The sequence below is a fragment of the Salvelinus fontinalis genome, chromosome 19 (genome assembly GCF_029448725.1).
Source record: "Salvelinus fontinalis isolate EN_2023a chromosome 19, ASM2944872v1, whole genome shotgun sequence".
Classification (NCBI taxonomy): Eukaryota; Metazoa; Chordata; class Actinopteri; order Salmoniformes; family Salmonidae; genus Salvelinus; species Salvelinus fontinalis.
Window position 1 is genome coordinate 38,757,598 of NC_074683.1, and position 13,123 is coordinate 38,770,720.

The 13,123-nt window shown below is 42.8% G+C and overlaps 1 protein-coding gene across 3 annotated transcripts in view; it reads left to right on the plus strand.

Annotated features, from left to right (window-relative positions):
* Positions 1-13,123, plus strand: part of LOC129816702 (disintegrin and metalloproteinase domain-containing protein 23-like) — a 52,994-nt gene that overhangs the window by 2,454 nt on the left and 37,417 nt on the right. For all 3 annotated transcript variants that reach the window (XR_008753593.1, XM_055871502.1, XM_055871501.1), the window contains exon 3: positions 466-542. Coding sequence is in view for 2 of the 3 variants with exons in the window: in XM_055871502.1 (XP_055727477.1) it covers positions 466-542 (77 nt within the window). In the remaining variant the exon portion in view is untranslated. The remainder of the gene's footprint in view (positions 1-465; positions 543-13,123) is intronic.

Consider the following 13,123-nt stretch of genomic DNA (forward strand, 5'->3'; position numbering starts at 1 on the left):
CAGAGTTGCGGTGAGGTTATACTTGTCAATGGAAGTACTCTTGTCCATGTTGGCACACCGGATAAAGTAAACTGATGAATGGGTATAAATTGATTGAAATGATAGACGGAATCATCAATGAGAGCATTGTGAGGGTGATTAACTATTTTACTTGATATGCAAGGGACTTACTTAACTTGCATTGGCACTGAAGTTGGCATGCCATTCCTTACAGTCATTATTACAGTTGCAATTTCTCAATGTAATACCCATGACTATAAGAATCTAGTTATATGGTTATTAACTAATAATAATAATAATAAATTTAATTTGTATAGCGCTATATCTACTCTTACCATTACCATTATCAAGGGTGACCATTCTCCCAATATACCTACAATTAGAAAGGGAAACAGCCTGATAAGAAGTGAAAACAGTGACCAGTGTTTTCACAGTGATGTGTTTAACAGTCTGTCTGTTCCACAGGCAATCCATCTTGCCCAAGCCAGTTTCCAGTTAGAGGCCTTTGGCTCCAGATTTGTACTGGACCTAACGTTAAACAAGTAAGAGCTTTTATCTACCTTAAAACCTCACTGTTCTTGCTCAATACAGTTTGGTCAGCAGGCTGATATTTTAGCTTATGAAATAGGCATGGGTATTTGCTAACAGTGATGAATATGGGAATTTGGGTGTTGCCCTGCTCTTGGTTTTTCATGTTTTACAGCAGAGAGGTCTTTTTATATGAACTTAAGGAGTCATTTTCTGAGCAGTCTTCCACTTTGATCCAAATCCAGTTTGTGGAACATGTCCAACTACACTTTCTGTTGTCCAGGTCATTGGTTACAACAGTAGCCACATTTTGCATGGCTGCCAGGCTATACTCATTGATACGGAGAGCACCATATTGGGCTGAGTGGGACATCTTTAAATCAAAAGTGACAGGCCCCATGATTCCTGGGAGTTCTATGTGACTTTTTTCACTTGTAATGAGGTGTATTAAAGGAAGATACCTAGTCAGTTATACAACTGAATGCATTCAACTGAAATGTGTCTTCCACATTTCAAATCAAATCAAATTGTATTTGTCACATACACATGGTTAGCAGATGTTAATGCGAGTGTAGCAAAATGCTTGTGCTTCTAGTTCCGACAATGCAGTAATAACCTACAAGTAATCTAACCTAACAATTCCACAACTACTACCTTATACACACAAGTGTAAAGGGATAAAGAATATGTACATAAAGATATATGAATGAGTGATGGTACAGAACGGCATAGGCAAGATGCAGTAGATGGTATAGAGGACAGTATATACATATGAGATGAGTAATGTAGGGTATGTAAACATAAAGTGGCATAGTTTAAAGTGGCTAGTGATACATGTATTACATAAAGATGGCAAAATGCAGTAGATGATATAGAGTACAGTATATACATATACATATGAGATGAGTAATGTAGGGTATGTAAACATTATATTAAGTGCCATTGTTTAAAGTGGCTAGTGGTACATTTTTACATAATTTCCATTAATTCCCATTATTAAAGTGGCTGGAGTTGAGTCAGTATGTTGGCAGCGGCCACTAAATGTTAGTGGTGGCTGTTTAACACTCTGATGGCCTTGAGATAGAAGCTGTTTTTCAGTCTCTCAGTCCATGCTTTGATGCACCTGTACTGACCTCGCCTTCTGGATGATAGCGGGGTGAACAGGCAGTGGCTTGGGTGGTTGTTGTCCTTGATGATCTTTATGGCCTTCCTGTGACATCGGGTGGTGTAGGTGTACTGGAGGGCAGGTAGTTTGCCCTCGGTGATGCGTTGTGCAGACCTCACTACCCTCTGGAGAGCCTTACGGTTGTGGGCGGAGCAGTTGCCGTACCAGGCGGTGATACAGCCTGTCAGGATGCTCTCGATTGTGCATCTGTAGAAGTTTGTGAGTGCTTTTGGTGACAAGCCGAATTTCTTCAGCCTCCTGAGGTTGAAGAGGCGCTGCTGCGCCTTCTTCACAACGCTGTCTGTGTAGGTGGACCAATTCAGTTTGTCCGTGTGATGTGTACACCGAGGAACTTAAAACTTTCCACCTTCTCCATTACTGTCCCATCGATGTGGATAGGGGGGTGCTCCCTCTGCTGTTTCCTGAAGTCCACAATCATCTCCTTTGTTTTGTTGACGTTGAGTGAGAGGTTGTTTTTCTGACACCACACTCCGAGGGCCCTCACCTCCTCTCTGTAGGTCGTCTCGTTGTTGTTGGTAATCAAGCCTACCCCTGTAGTGTCGTCCGCAAACTTGATGATTGAGTTGGAGGCGTGCATTGTAATCCGTGATTGACTGTAGACCCTGCCACATACCTCTTGTGTCTGAGCTGTTGAATTGCGACTCTACTTTGTCTCCATACTGGGACTTAGCTTGTTTGATTGCCTTGCGGAGAGAATAGCTACACTGTTTGTATTCGGTCATGTTTCCGGTCACCTCGCCCTGGTTAAAAGCAGTGGTTCGCGCTTTCAGTTTCACGCGAATGCTGCCATCAATCCACGGTTTCTGGTTTGGGAATGTTTTAATCGTTGCTGTGGGTACGACATCGTCAATGCACTTTCTAATGAACTCGCTCACCGAATCAGCGTATTCGTCAATATTGTTGTTGGACGCAATGCGGAACATATCCCAATCCACGTGATCGAAGCAGTCTTGAAGCGTGGAATCAGATTGGACGGACCAGCGTTGAACAGACCTGAGCGAGGGAGCTTGTTGTTTTAGTTTCTGTTTGTAGGCTGGAAGCAACAAAATGGAGTCGTGGTCAGCTTTTCCGAAAGGAGGGCGGGGGAGGGCCTTATATGCGTTGCGGAAGTTAGTATAACAATGATCCAAGGTTTTACCAGCCCTGGTAGCACAATCGATATGCTGATAGAATTTATGGAGTTTTGTTTTCAGATTAGCCTTGTTTAAATCCCCAGCTACGATGAATGCAGCCTCAGGGTGTGTGGTTTACAGTTTACAAAGAGTCAGATAAAGTTCGTTCAGGGCCATCGATGTGTCTGCTTGGGGGGGAATATATACGTCTGTGATTATAATCGAAGAGAATTCCCTTGGCAGATAATGCGGTCGACATTTGATTGTGAGGAATTCTAGATCAGGTGAACAGAATGACTTGAGTTCCTGTATGTTGTTATGATCACACCACGTCTCGTTAATCATAAGGCATACACCACCGCCCCTCTTCTTACCAGAAAGATGTTTGTTTCTGTCGGCGCGATGCGTGAAGAAACCAGCTGGCTGCACCGACTCCATTAGCGTCTCTTGAGTGAGCCATGTTTCCGTGAAGCAGAGAACGTTACAATCTCTGATGTCTCTCTGGAATGTTACCCTTGCTCGGATTTCATCAACCTTATTGTCAAGAGACTGGACATTGGCGAGTAGTATGCTAGGGAGTGGAGCGCGATGTGCCCGTCTCCGAAGCCTGACCAGGAGACCGCTTCGTTTGCCCCTTTTACGGCGTCGCTTAGGGTCGCCGGCTGGGATCAGATCCATTGTATTGGGTGGAAGGCAAAACACTGGAACCGCTTCGGGAAAGTCATATTCCTGGTTGTAACGATGGTGAGTTGACATTGCTCTTATATTCAGTAGTTCCTCCCGACTGTATGTAATGAAACCTAAGATTACCTGGGGTACCAATGTAAGGAATAACACATAAAAAAACTAAATACTGCATATTTTCCTAGGAACGCGAAGCGAGGCGGCCATCTCAGTCGGTGCCGGAAGTTGCAAAGCAAGGCAGCTAACCCAGCCCCTCTGAATCAGAGAGATGCGGAGGGCTGCCTTAATCAACATCCACAGCAAACAAGGAACAGTGGGTTAACTGCCTTGCACAGGGGCAGAACGACAGATTTTTACCTTGTCAGCCTGGGGATTCGATCACGCAACCTTTCAGATACTGGCCCAACTCTCCTTATCCGCCAGGCTGCCGCCTCATGTGAATGATTCATTCAGTGCCTCACGTAGATAATGGGGTCTGCTATGGCGATTGAACAGGTCATCTTGAGAGAGAGAGAGACTGCTTGTTTGTCTCATCACTGGCAGACGTCATATTGTGACCACCATCAGTCTTCTCAGCACTGTCACATGCACAACATTAGCTCCTATGACCAGAACATACATTATGGTGTGGGCTGACTCTAACAAGCTAAATGAACACTTATAGAATGAGCATAGCAAATGCATTGTCTTTTCAAGTGAATAGAGGAATGGGGAAGCATGGAGACTCATGGCAGACATCAACTACTGAAGGTAGCGTGGTCTGATGACCATGTGAAGGTGGTGTGGTCTGATGACCATGTGAAGGCGGTGTGGTCTGATGACCATGTGAAGGTGGTGTGTTCTGATGACCATGTGAAGGTGGTGTGGTCTGATGACCATGTGAAGGTGGTGTGGTCTGATGACCATGTGAAGGTGGTGTGGTTTGATGACCATGTGAAGGTGGTGTGGTCTGATGACCATGTGAAGGTGGTGTGGTCTGATGACCATGTGAAGGCGGTGTGGTCTGATGACCATGTGAAGGTGGTGTGTTCTGATGACCATGTGAAGGTGGTGTGGTCTGATGACCATGTGAAGGTGGCGTGGTCTGATGACCATGTGAAGGTGGCGTGGTCTGATGACCATATGAAGGTGGTGTGGTCTGATGACCATGTGAAGGTGGTGTGGTTTGATGACCATGTGAAGGCGGTGTGGTCTGATGACCATGTGAAGGCGGTGTGGTCTGATGACCATGTGAAGGTGGTGTGGTCTGATGACCATGTGAAGGTGGTGTGGTCTGATGACCATGTGAAGGTGGTGTGGTCTGATGACCATGTGAAGGCGGTGTGGTCTGATGACCATGTGAAGGTGGTGTGGTCTGATGACCATGTGAAGGTGGTGTGGTTTGATGACCATGTGAAGGATGACAGTAGAGATGGGGGAAGTGGTCATGTGGACCAATGCTGTCTGAGCAAGAGGGTTGATGTTCCTGATTGCCAGGGGCCAGATATTGGCACTCGGTTTGGAGACGTTTGACCATGCGTCCACTATGCCTTAATCACTGTCATTCCAGAGGGAGTAGGGATTGTTGTAGTTTATAGCCATGCAATCTAGAACCATGTAGCTGGGTGTATAGATTAGCACCTGGCCCTCACATACACACACACATACACACACACGCACACGCACGCACACACAATAAACTACAGCAGGAAGCATGTAGAGACATGAGGGTTTGGTGTCCTGTCCCTGACCTGAGAACTTAACCATCTCCGGTCCTCACAACACAAACTAGTTTTGCTGTTACTCTCAGTCCCAACACTCACAATTGCACAACAGGCTTTGAACCATAGGGTTTAAGCAAGATCACAAGTGATTTTTTGATCAGATAATAATTAGACAACGACCTGGGCGGCGGGGCAGTAGGTAAGAGCGTTGGGCCAGTAACCGAAAGGTCGCTGGTTCGGATCCCTGAGCAGACTAGTTAAAAATAAATCTGTTGATATGCCCTTGAGTAAGGCTCTTAACCCTAATTGCACATGTAAGTCGCTCTGGATAAGAACGTCTGTTTAATGACTACTACGTCGATCTGCAGAAGAGAAGCTGTGCTTTGTGACCAGATTCTATGTTGTTCTTCATTGTTTGTGAGTGAGCTTACTTTGGTGCATGTTTTTTGTTGTCTGTGTCTATGGGTAGGATGAATTGTGTTCACTGTTGTAGCTGCGACAGTGCTGATCTAAATATAGATAGGTCTGCAACCCTCCAATGGGCACAACTTCTACCCCCTGCTCACTGTTACCTGTCACTATTGCACCTGGAGAACATATTTTCAGCATAATGGAGTTCTAATATTCTTAAAGGGATAGTCCACCCAAATTACAAAATGACATATTGGTTTCTTTACCCTGTAAGCATTTGTGGCACAAATCCCATTCAAGTCATGCTACTGATATATTAGCATTTTTTGTGTATCATGTTCAATAAGTGACATTGTTGAGCTTCACAGTCAATTGTAGATACTTTCGGATGATGTGGACACGATCCGTGAAAAGTGCGAACATTGGTATCATGACTTGAATGGGATTTGTGCCACAAATGATTAAATGTTAGCATTTGGAAACAGTGTCAGGAAAATAAAACCAAAGCATGGATTGCTGTCATACCTTGTCCATAGACTTATTACAGGGTAAGAAAACAAATGTTTAATTTTGTAATTTGGGTGAACTATCCCTTTCATGGAGAATAGTGTTTTATTGTCATTACAGCGTAGCATGTGGGTAAATCCATTTAAATTCTATCACTTTTTGACAGCAACCCCTTTTGATTTGAACAAAACCTTCCATACCTATTTGCCCATCGTAGAAGTGCTCAGAAAGTGACTTTCAGTTGTTGTCAATAAAGTTGAATTATTTAGATTTTTGATTAGATCTATTAGGATCTGAGCGATATAAGAAAGATCAGGGAACATTTACATTTTTTATTTGACATGTATTTAACCCCTTATTGTTGGCACTAAACAGTCTCCGTATAATGTATACTTTCATACATTGTTTTCAACTGGTACCGGGGGACCTTCAGATGAGTCTTGTGAGGCCTGTGGGCATCCTAGAGCAATACAACCGACATGTTCATGGGAGTCTCACCTTTCCACAGAGGGGTCATATTAGTGTGTAGCCCAAACTGTTCAGACCCTACAGACAGAAGTTGGCAGATCGGCTGTGGGGGTCGTAGAGCAAAGCGGAGAACGCCATCGTGTTGGTGAGAGTTTGTTTTTTGTTTTTATTGTTTTTAATTCATTTAGCAGACGCTCTTATCCAGAGCGACTTACAAATTGGAAAGTTCATACATATTCATCCTGGTCCCCCCGTGGGAATTGAACCCTGGTCCCCCCGTGGGAGTTTCATCTTTCCATGGAGGGGAATATATATAGATATATATTTTTAGACGTTTTTGTGAGAAAACAGACTTTTGGGATGTCTCATGGTCTGACAAACACTGCTCTAGCTCTGACACCTTTCACTGCAGATGGGGAAGGGGGATATCAGCAGATGGGGAAGGGGGATATCAGCAGATGGGGAAGGGGGATATCAGCAGATGGGGAAGGGGGATATCAGCAGATGGGGAAGGGGAATATCAGCAGATGGGGAAGGGGGATATCAGCAGATGGGGAAGGGAGATTTCAGCAGATGTGGTGGATTGAGACGCATCCCATGCAAAAAAAACCAGATATTTGTATTTTAAAGAATCGGATTTTGATGGGGGCGCAGAAATTGTATGCTAATTGAAATTTGAAACTGTAAGACCACAAACCACACCATGGATTGGCGATATATGATTTCCAGGGAAAATTACAAATACTATACACACCCAACTCCTTTTGTGGACAACATTCTTTTGTGTCAGCTGTTGCTGAGACTCAATGTAGATGGCATGGGGATGATAGAATAACAACCATGTCATGACTATCAGGTGTGTTACAGACAATATACCGTTCACAAGTCAAAGCATCCACAGTTGCATTTATTAAACCTTAGTCCCCCGACCCCCCCCCCCCCCCCCAAAAAAAAATGTTGGCTACCGTGTCAGACTCATCACACTCTGATACTTAACATTGTGGTCAGCGCTTACAAGATTCACTGTGAGTGATGGTACAGCATCCGTCTTCAGAATTAGCTTTCTGGCGAGACCCATTGGATGTTCTCTCCAGTTGATAAAGCAACTTCCCTCAGAATGTGACAAGCTCATAATGTTCGGTGCAGCCTGTCCACCCGAAAGGAAAAGCAGCCAATGCAGTCAGATGTCTTCATTCTTCGGGAAAATAGTGGAAGGTTCATTTTACGCCATGGCAACCAGTCACAACACAGTGTGCTTTCGCCGATATGCTGGTAAGTAGCTTGCTGAGCTAACAGTCACACCACAGACGAAAGGTTACCACTATCTTTGGTCGTACGTTCTGCTTATGGTTTGTAAACAACGCCAAAGCAAGGTGTAGACATGAAACATGACATAATACAGAACATTTTTTAAAGGCACACGTAGCCTACATATCAATGCATACACACAAACTATCAAGGTCAAATAAGTTGTGCCGCGAGGTGTTGCTTTATCTGTTTTTTGAAACCAGGTTTGCTGTTTATTTGAGCAATATGAGATGGTAGGAAGTTCCATGCAATAAGAGCTCGATATAATACTATACGCTTTCTTGAATTTGTTCTGGATTTGGAGACTATGAAAAGACCCCTGGTGGCATGTCTGATGGGGTAAGTGTGTGTGTGTCAGAGCTGTGTGTAAGTTGACTATTGCAAACAATTTGGGATTTTCAACACATTAATGTTTCTGATAAAAAGGAAGAAGTGATGCAGTCAGTCTCTACTCAACTCTTAGCCAAGAGAGACTGGCTGCATAGTATTTATATCAGCCCTCTGATTACGATGAAGAGGAGAACGTGCCGCTCTGTTCTGGGCCAGCTGCAACTTAACTAGGTCTTTCCTTGCAGCACTGGACCACATGACTGGACAATAATCAAGATTAGACAAAACTAGAGGTTGCAGAACTTGCTTTTTTGAAGTGTGGTGTCAAAAAAGCAGAACATCTCTTTATTACGGCCAGACTTCTCCTCATCTTTACAACCATTTAATCTATATGTTTTGACCATGACAGTTTACAATCTAAGGTAACGACAAGTAATTTAGTCTCCTCAACTTGTTCAACAGACACACCATTCATTACCAGATCCAGCTGAGGTCTAGAGCTTAGGGAGTGTTTTGTACCAAATACAATGCTCTTAGTTTTAGAGATGTTCAGGACCAGTTTATTACTGGCCACCCATTCCAAAACAGACTGTATCTCTTTGTTAAGTGTTTCAGTGACTCCATTAGTTGTGGTTGCTGATGCGTATATATAGTTGAATCATCAGCAGGTTATGGTTATGGTCAATAATATCTAACAGTACAGCTCCCACAATCTTCTTATTATCAATTTATTTCACCCAATCATCAGTCATTTGTGTCAGTGCAGTAGTACATGTTGAGTGCCTTTCTCCATAAGCGTGCTGAACGTCTGTTGTTCATTTGTTTACAAAAGAAATAGCATTGTAGTTGGTCAAACACCACTTTTTCCAACAGTTTGCTAAGATCTGGCAGCAAGCTGATAGCTCTACTGTTACAACCAGTAAAGGCCACTTTACCACTCTTGGGTAGTGGAATGACTTTTGCTTCCTTCCAGGCCTGAGGACAAACACCTTCATCTAGGCTCAGATTAAAGATATAACAGATAGGAGTAACTATAGAGTCAGCTACCATCCTCAGTAGCTTTCCATCGAAGTTGTCAATGCCAGGAGGTTTGTCATTATTGATCGATAACAATCATTTTTCGACCTCTCCCACGCTAACTTTACAGAATTTAAACTTGCAATGCATGAATACGATGGCTCACTGTTCGTTGTTGGGATTTCCTGCCTACATTTGCCCACTTTTCCAATGAGGTAATCATTAAAATAATTGGCAACATCAAATGGTTTTGTGACGAATAAGCCATCTGATTCGATGAAAGATGGAGTTGAATGTCTTTCTGCACACTATTTCATTTAAAGTACTCCAAAGTATTTTTCCATCATTGATCTTGGCTTCATAATACAGTTTCTTCTTCTTTTTTTGGAGTTTAGTCACATCATTTCTCAATTTGAAGTAAGATGTACAGCCAGACTTATTAGCCACTTCTTTTGCCCCATCTCTTTCAACCATACAGTTTTTCAATTCCTCATCAATCCATGGATCCTTAACAGTTCTAACAGTCAGTTTCTTAACAGGTCCATGTTTACCAATAATTAGAAGAAGTAATTTCATAAATTCATCAAGTGCAGCATCTGGATGATCCTCATTAATCACATCAGACCAACAAATATTTTTAACATCATCCACTGAAGTCACAGCAAAATCTTTTGTATGATCTCATTATTTTAGGCCCAGCTGTTGGAACTTTGGCTTTCCTGGATATAGCCACTATATTGTGATCCAGCTTTAGAACAAAGCTCTACAGTATTAGTAAAAATGTGATTGATGCATGTGGATGATCTTGTCCCTGTAGTGTTTGTAAACACCCTGGTAGATTGATTAATAACCTGAACCAGATTTCAGGCACTGGTTACAGTGAGAAGCTTCCTCTTGTTAAACACCCTGGTAGGTTGATTAATAACCTGAACCAGATTACAGGAACTGGTTACAGTGAGAAGCTTTGTCTTGAGCGGACAGCTTGATGAAAACCAGTCAATATTCAGGGCCCCAAGAAAGTAGACCTCCCTGTTTACATAACATACATTTTAAAGCATTTCACACATATTATTTAGAGGCTGACTGTTCGCACTTGGTGGCCTATAGAAGCACTCCAAAAGAAAAGGCTTTAGATGTGCCAAGTAAACCTGCAACCACAAAACTTCAATAACACTTGATATAAGATCTTCTCTAAGCATTACAGGGACATGGCTCTAAATATATACAGCAAAACTTCCCCCGTAAGCATTTCTGTCTCTTCTATAGATGTTATGTCTTTGTTTTGCTACTGCTGCATCATCAAATTAATTATTTAAGCGAGTCTCAGAAATTGCTAATATATTAATGTTATCTGATGCTAGCAAGTTACTGGTTTCATGAATCTTATTTATAAGGCTACATATATTAATATGGGCTATTTTCAGCCCTTTCCTGGGTAGTTTATCAGAGATAGACATAATACTGAAAAGAGCAAGCAAAGCAAGATAAAAAAAAAATACATTCAGCAGTCCATTAATCAATGTGTGTGTGTGTGTGTGTGTGTGTGTGTGTGTGTGTGTGTGTGTGTGTGTGTGTGTGTGTGTGTGTGTGTGTGTGTGTAGTGTGTGGTGTGTGGTGTGTGGTGTGTGTGTGTGTGTGTGTGTGCGTGCTGCGGGGTTGAGGCTACGAACCCATAGGCTTGGCTCTCTCACCCCCTCCAGGCTTCTGGGAGTGAGGGTGGGTGGACAATGAGCCTGTCATAGCGGATGTAACCAATGTCCCCACGCGCTCTGGCAGCTTTCATGACTGGGATCAGTTCTTTCCTCTTCTGGCGCACAGCTTCAGGATAGTACTCGTTAAGGAAGATATACAGTGGCTTGCAAAAGTATTCATCCCTCTTGGTGTTTTTCCTATTTTGTTGCATTACAACATGTCATTTAAATGGATTTTTATTTGGATTTCGTGTAATGGACATACACAAAACAGTGCAAATTGGTGAAGTGAAATGAAAAAAATAGCTTGTTTCAAGAAATTTCCCAAAATAAAAAACAGAGAGTGGTGCGTGCATATGTATTCACCCCCTTTGCAATGAATCCTCTAAATAAGATCTGGTGCAACCAATTACCTTTAGAAGTCACACAATTAGTTAAATAAAGTCCACCTGTGTGCAATCTAAGTGTCATATGATCTGTCACATGATCTCAGTATATATACACCTGTTCTGAAAGGCCCCAGAGTCTGCAACACCACTAAGCAAGGGGCACCACCAAGCAAGCAGCGCCATGAAGACCAAGGAGCTCTCCAAACAGGTCAGGGACAAGATTGTGGAGAAGTACAGATCAGGGTTGGCTTATAAAAAAATATCAGAAACTTTGAACATCCCACGGAGCACCATTAAATCCATTATACATTTTTTTAAAGAATAAGGCGCCACAACAAACCTGCCAAGAGAGGGCCGCCCACCAAAACTCACGGACCAGGCAAGGTTGGCATTAATCAGAGAGGCAACAAAGAGACCAAAGATAACCCCGAACGAGCTGCAAAGCTCCACAGCAGAGATTGAAGTATCTGTCCATATGACTACTTTAAGCCGTACACTCCACAGACCTGGGTTTTATGGAAGAGTGGTCAGAAAAAAAGCCATTGTTTAAAGAAAAAAATTAGCAAACATGTTTGGTGTTTGCCAAAAGGCATGTGGGAGACTCCCCAAACATATGGAAGAAGGGACTCTGATCAGATGAGACCAAAATTGAGCTTTTTGGTCATCAAGGAAAACGCTATGTCTGGCACAGACCCAACACCTCTCATCACCCCGAGAACAACATCACCACAGTGAAGTATGGTGGTGGCAGTATCATGCTGTGGGGATGTTTTTCATCCACAAGGACTGGGGACTGATCAGAATTGAAGGAATGATGGATGGTGCTAAATACAGGGAATTTCTTGAGGGAAACTGATTCAGTCTTCCAGAGATTTGAGACTGGGACAAAGGTTCATCTTCCAACAGGACAATGACACTAAGCATACTGCTAAAGCAACACTCGAGTGGTTTAAGGTGGAACATTTGAATGTCTTGGAATGGCCTAGCCAAAGCACAGACCTCAATCCAATTGAGAATCTGTGATATGACTTAAAGATTGCTGTACACCAGCAGAACCCATCCAACTTGAAGGAGCTGGAGCAGTTTTGCTTTGAAGAATGGGCAAAAATCCCACTGGCTAGATGTTCCAAGCTTATAGAAACATACCCCAGGATACTTGCAACTGTAATTGCTGCAAAAGGTGGCTCTACAAAGTATTGACTTTGTGGTGGTGAATAGTTATGCACGCTCAACTTTTCTGAATTTTTGTCTTATTTCTTGTTTGTTTCACTATAAAAAATATTTTGCATCTTCAAAGTGGTAGGCATGTTGTGTAATAGGTTGATATGGAGCTAGCTAACAGCTAGGCTAGCTGCAACCCTTAATAGCTCCTCAGACCCATCCTTGGTCAGCAGGAGTCACTAGAGCACAATGAGCCAAGTAAAGCACCCCCAGCTTTACGACGCCGGGCCAATTGTGCACCGCCCTATGGGACTCTGACACAGCCTGGAATCAAACCTGGCTATTGTAGTAACGTCTCAATTACTGTGATGCAGTGCTTTAGACCGCTGCGCCACTCAGGACGCTTTCAATACTGTGATTTTATTGCGATTCGATGTTCAAAACATATTGCTGACTATATGTCTGCTGCAGAGGGACAAGAGAGAGCCATGAGAAAAACTAATTTTGTTCAGACAAGGAAATAAAAGTGCTGAAAACAAATTGGCTCCCTATTTGCATTGAGCAAATATATAAATGCAACATTAAACAATTTCAAAGATTTTACTAAGTTACAGTTCATATAAAGAAA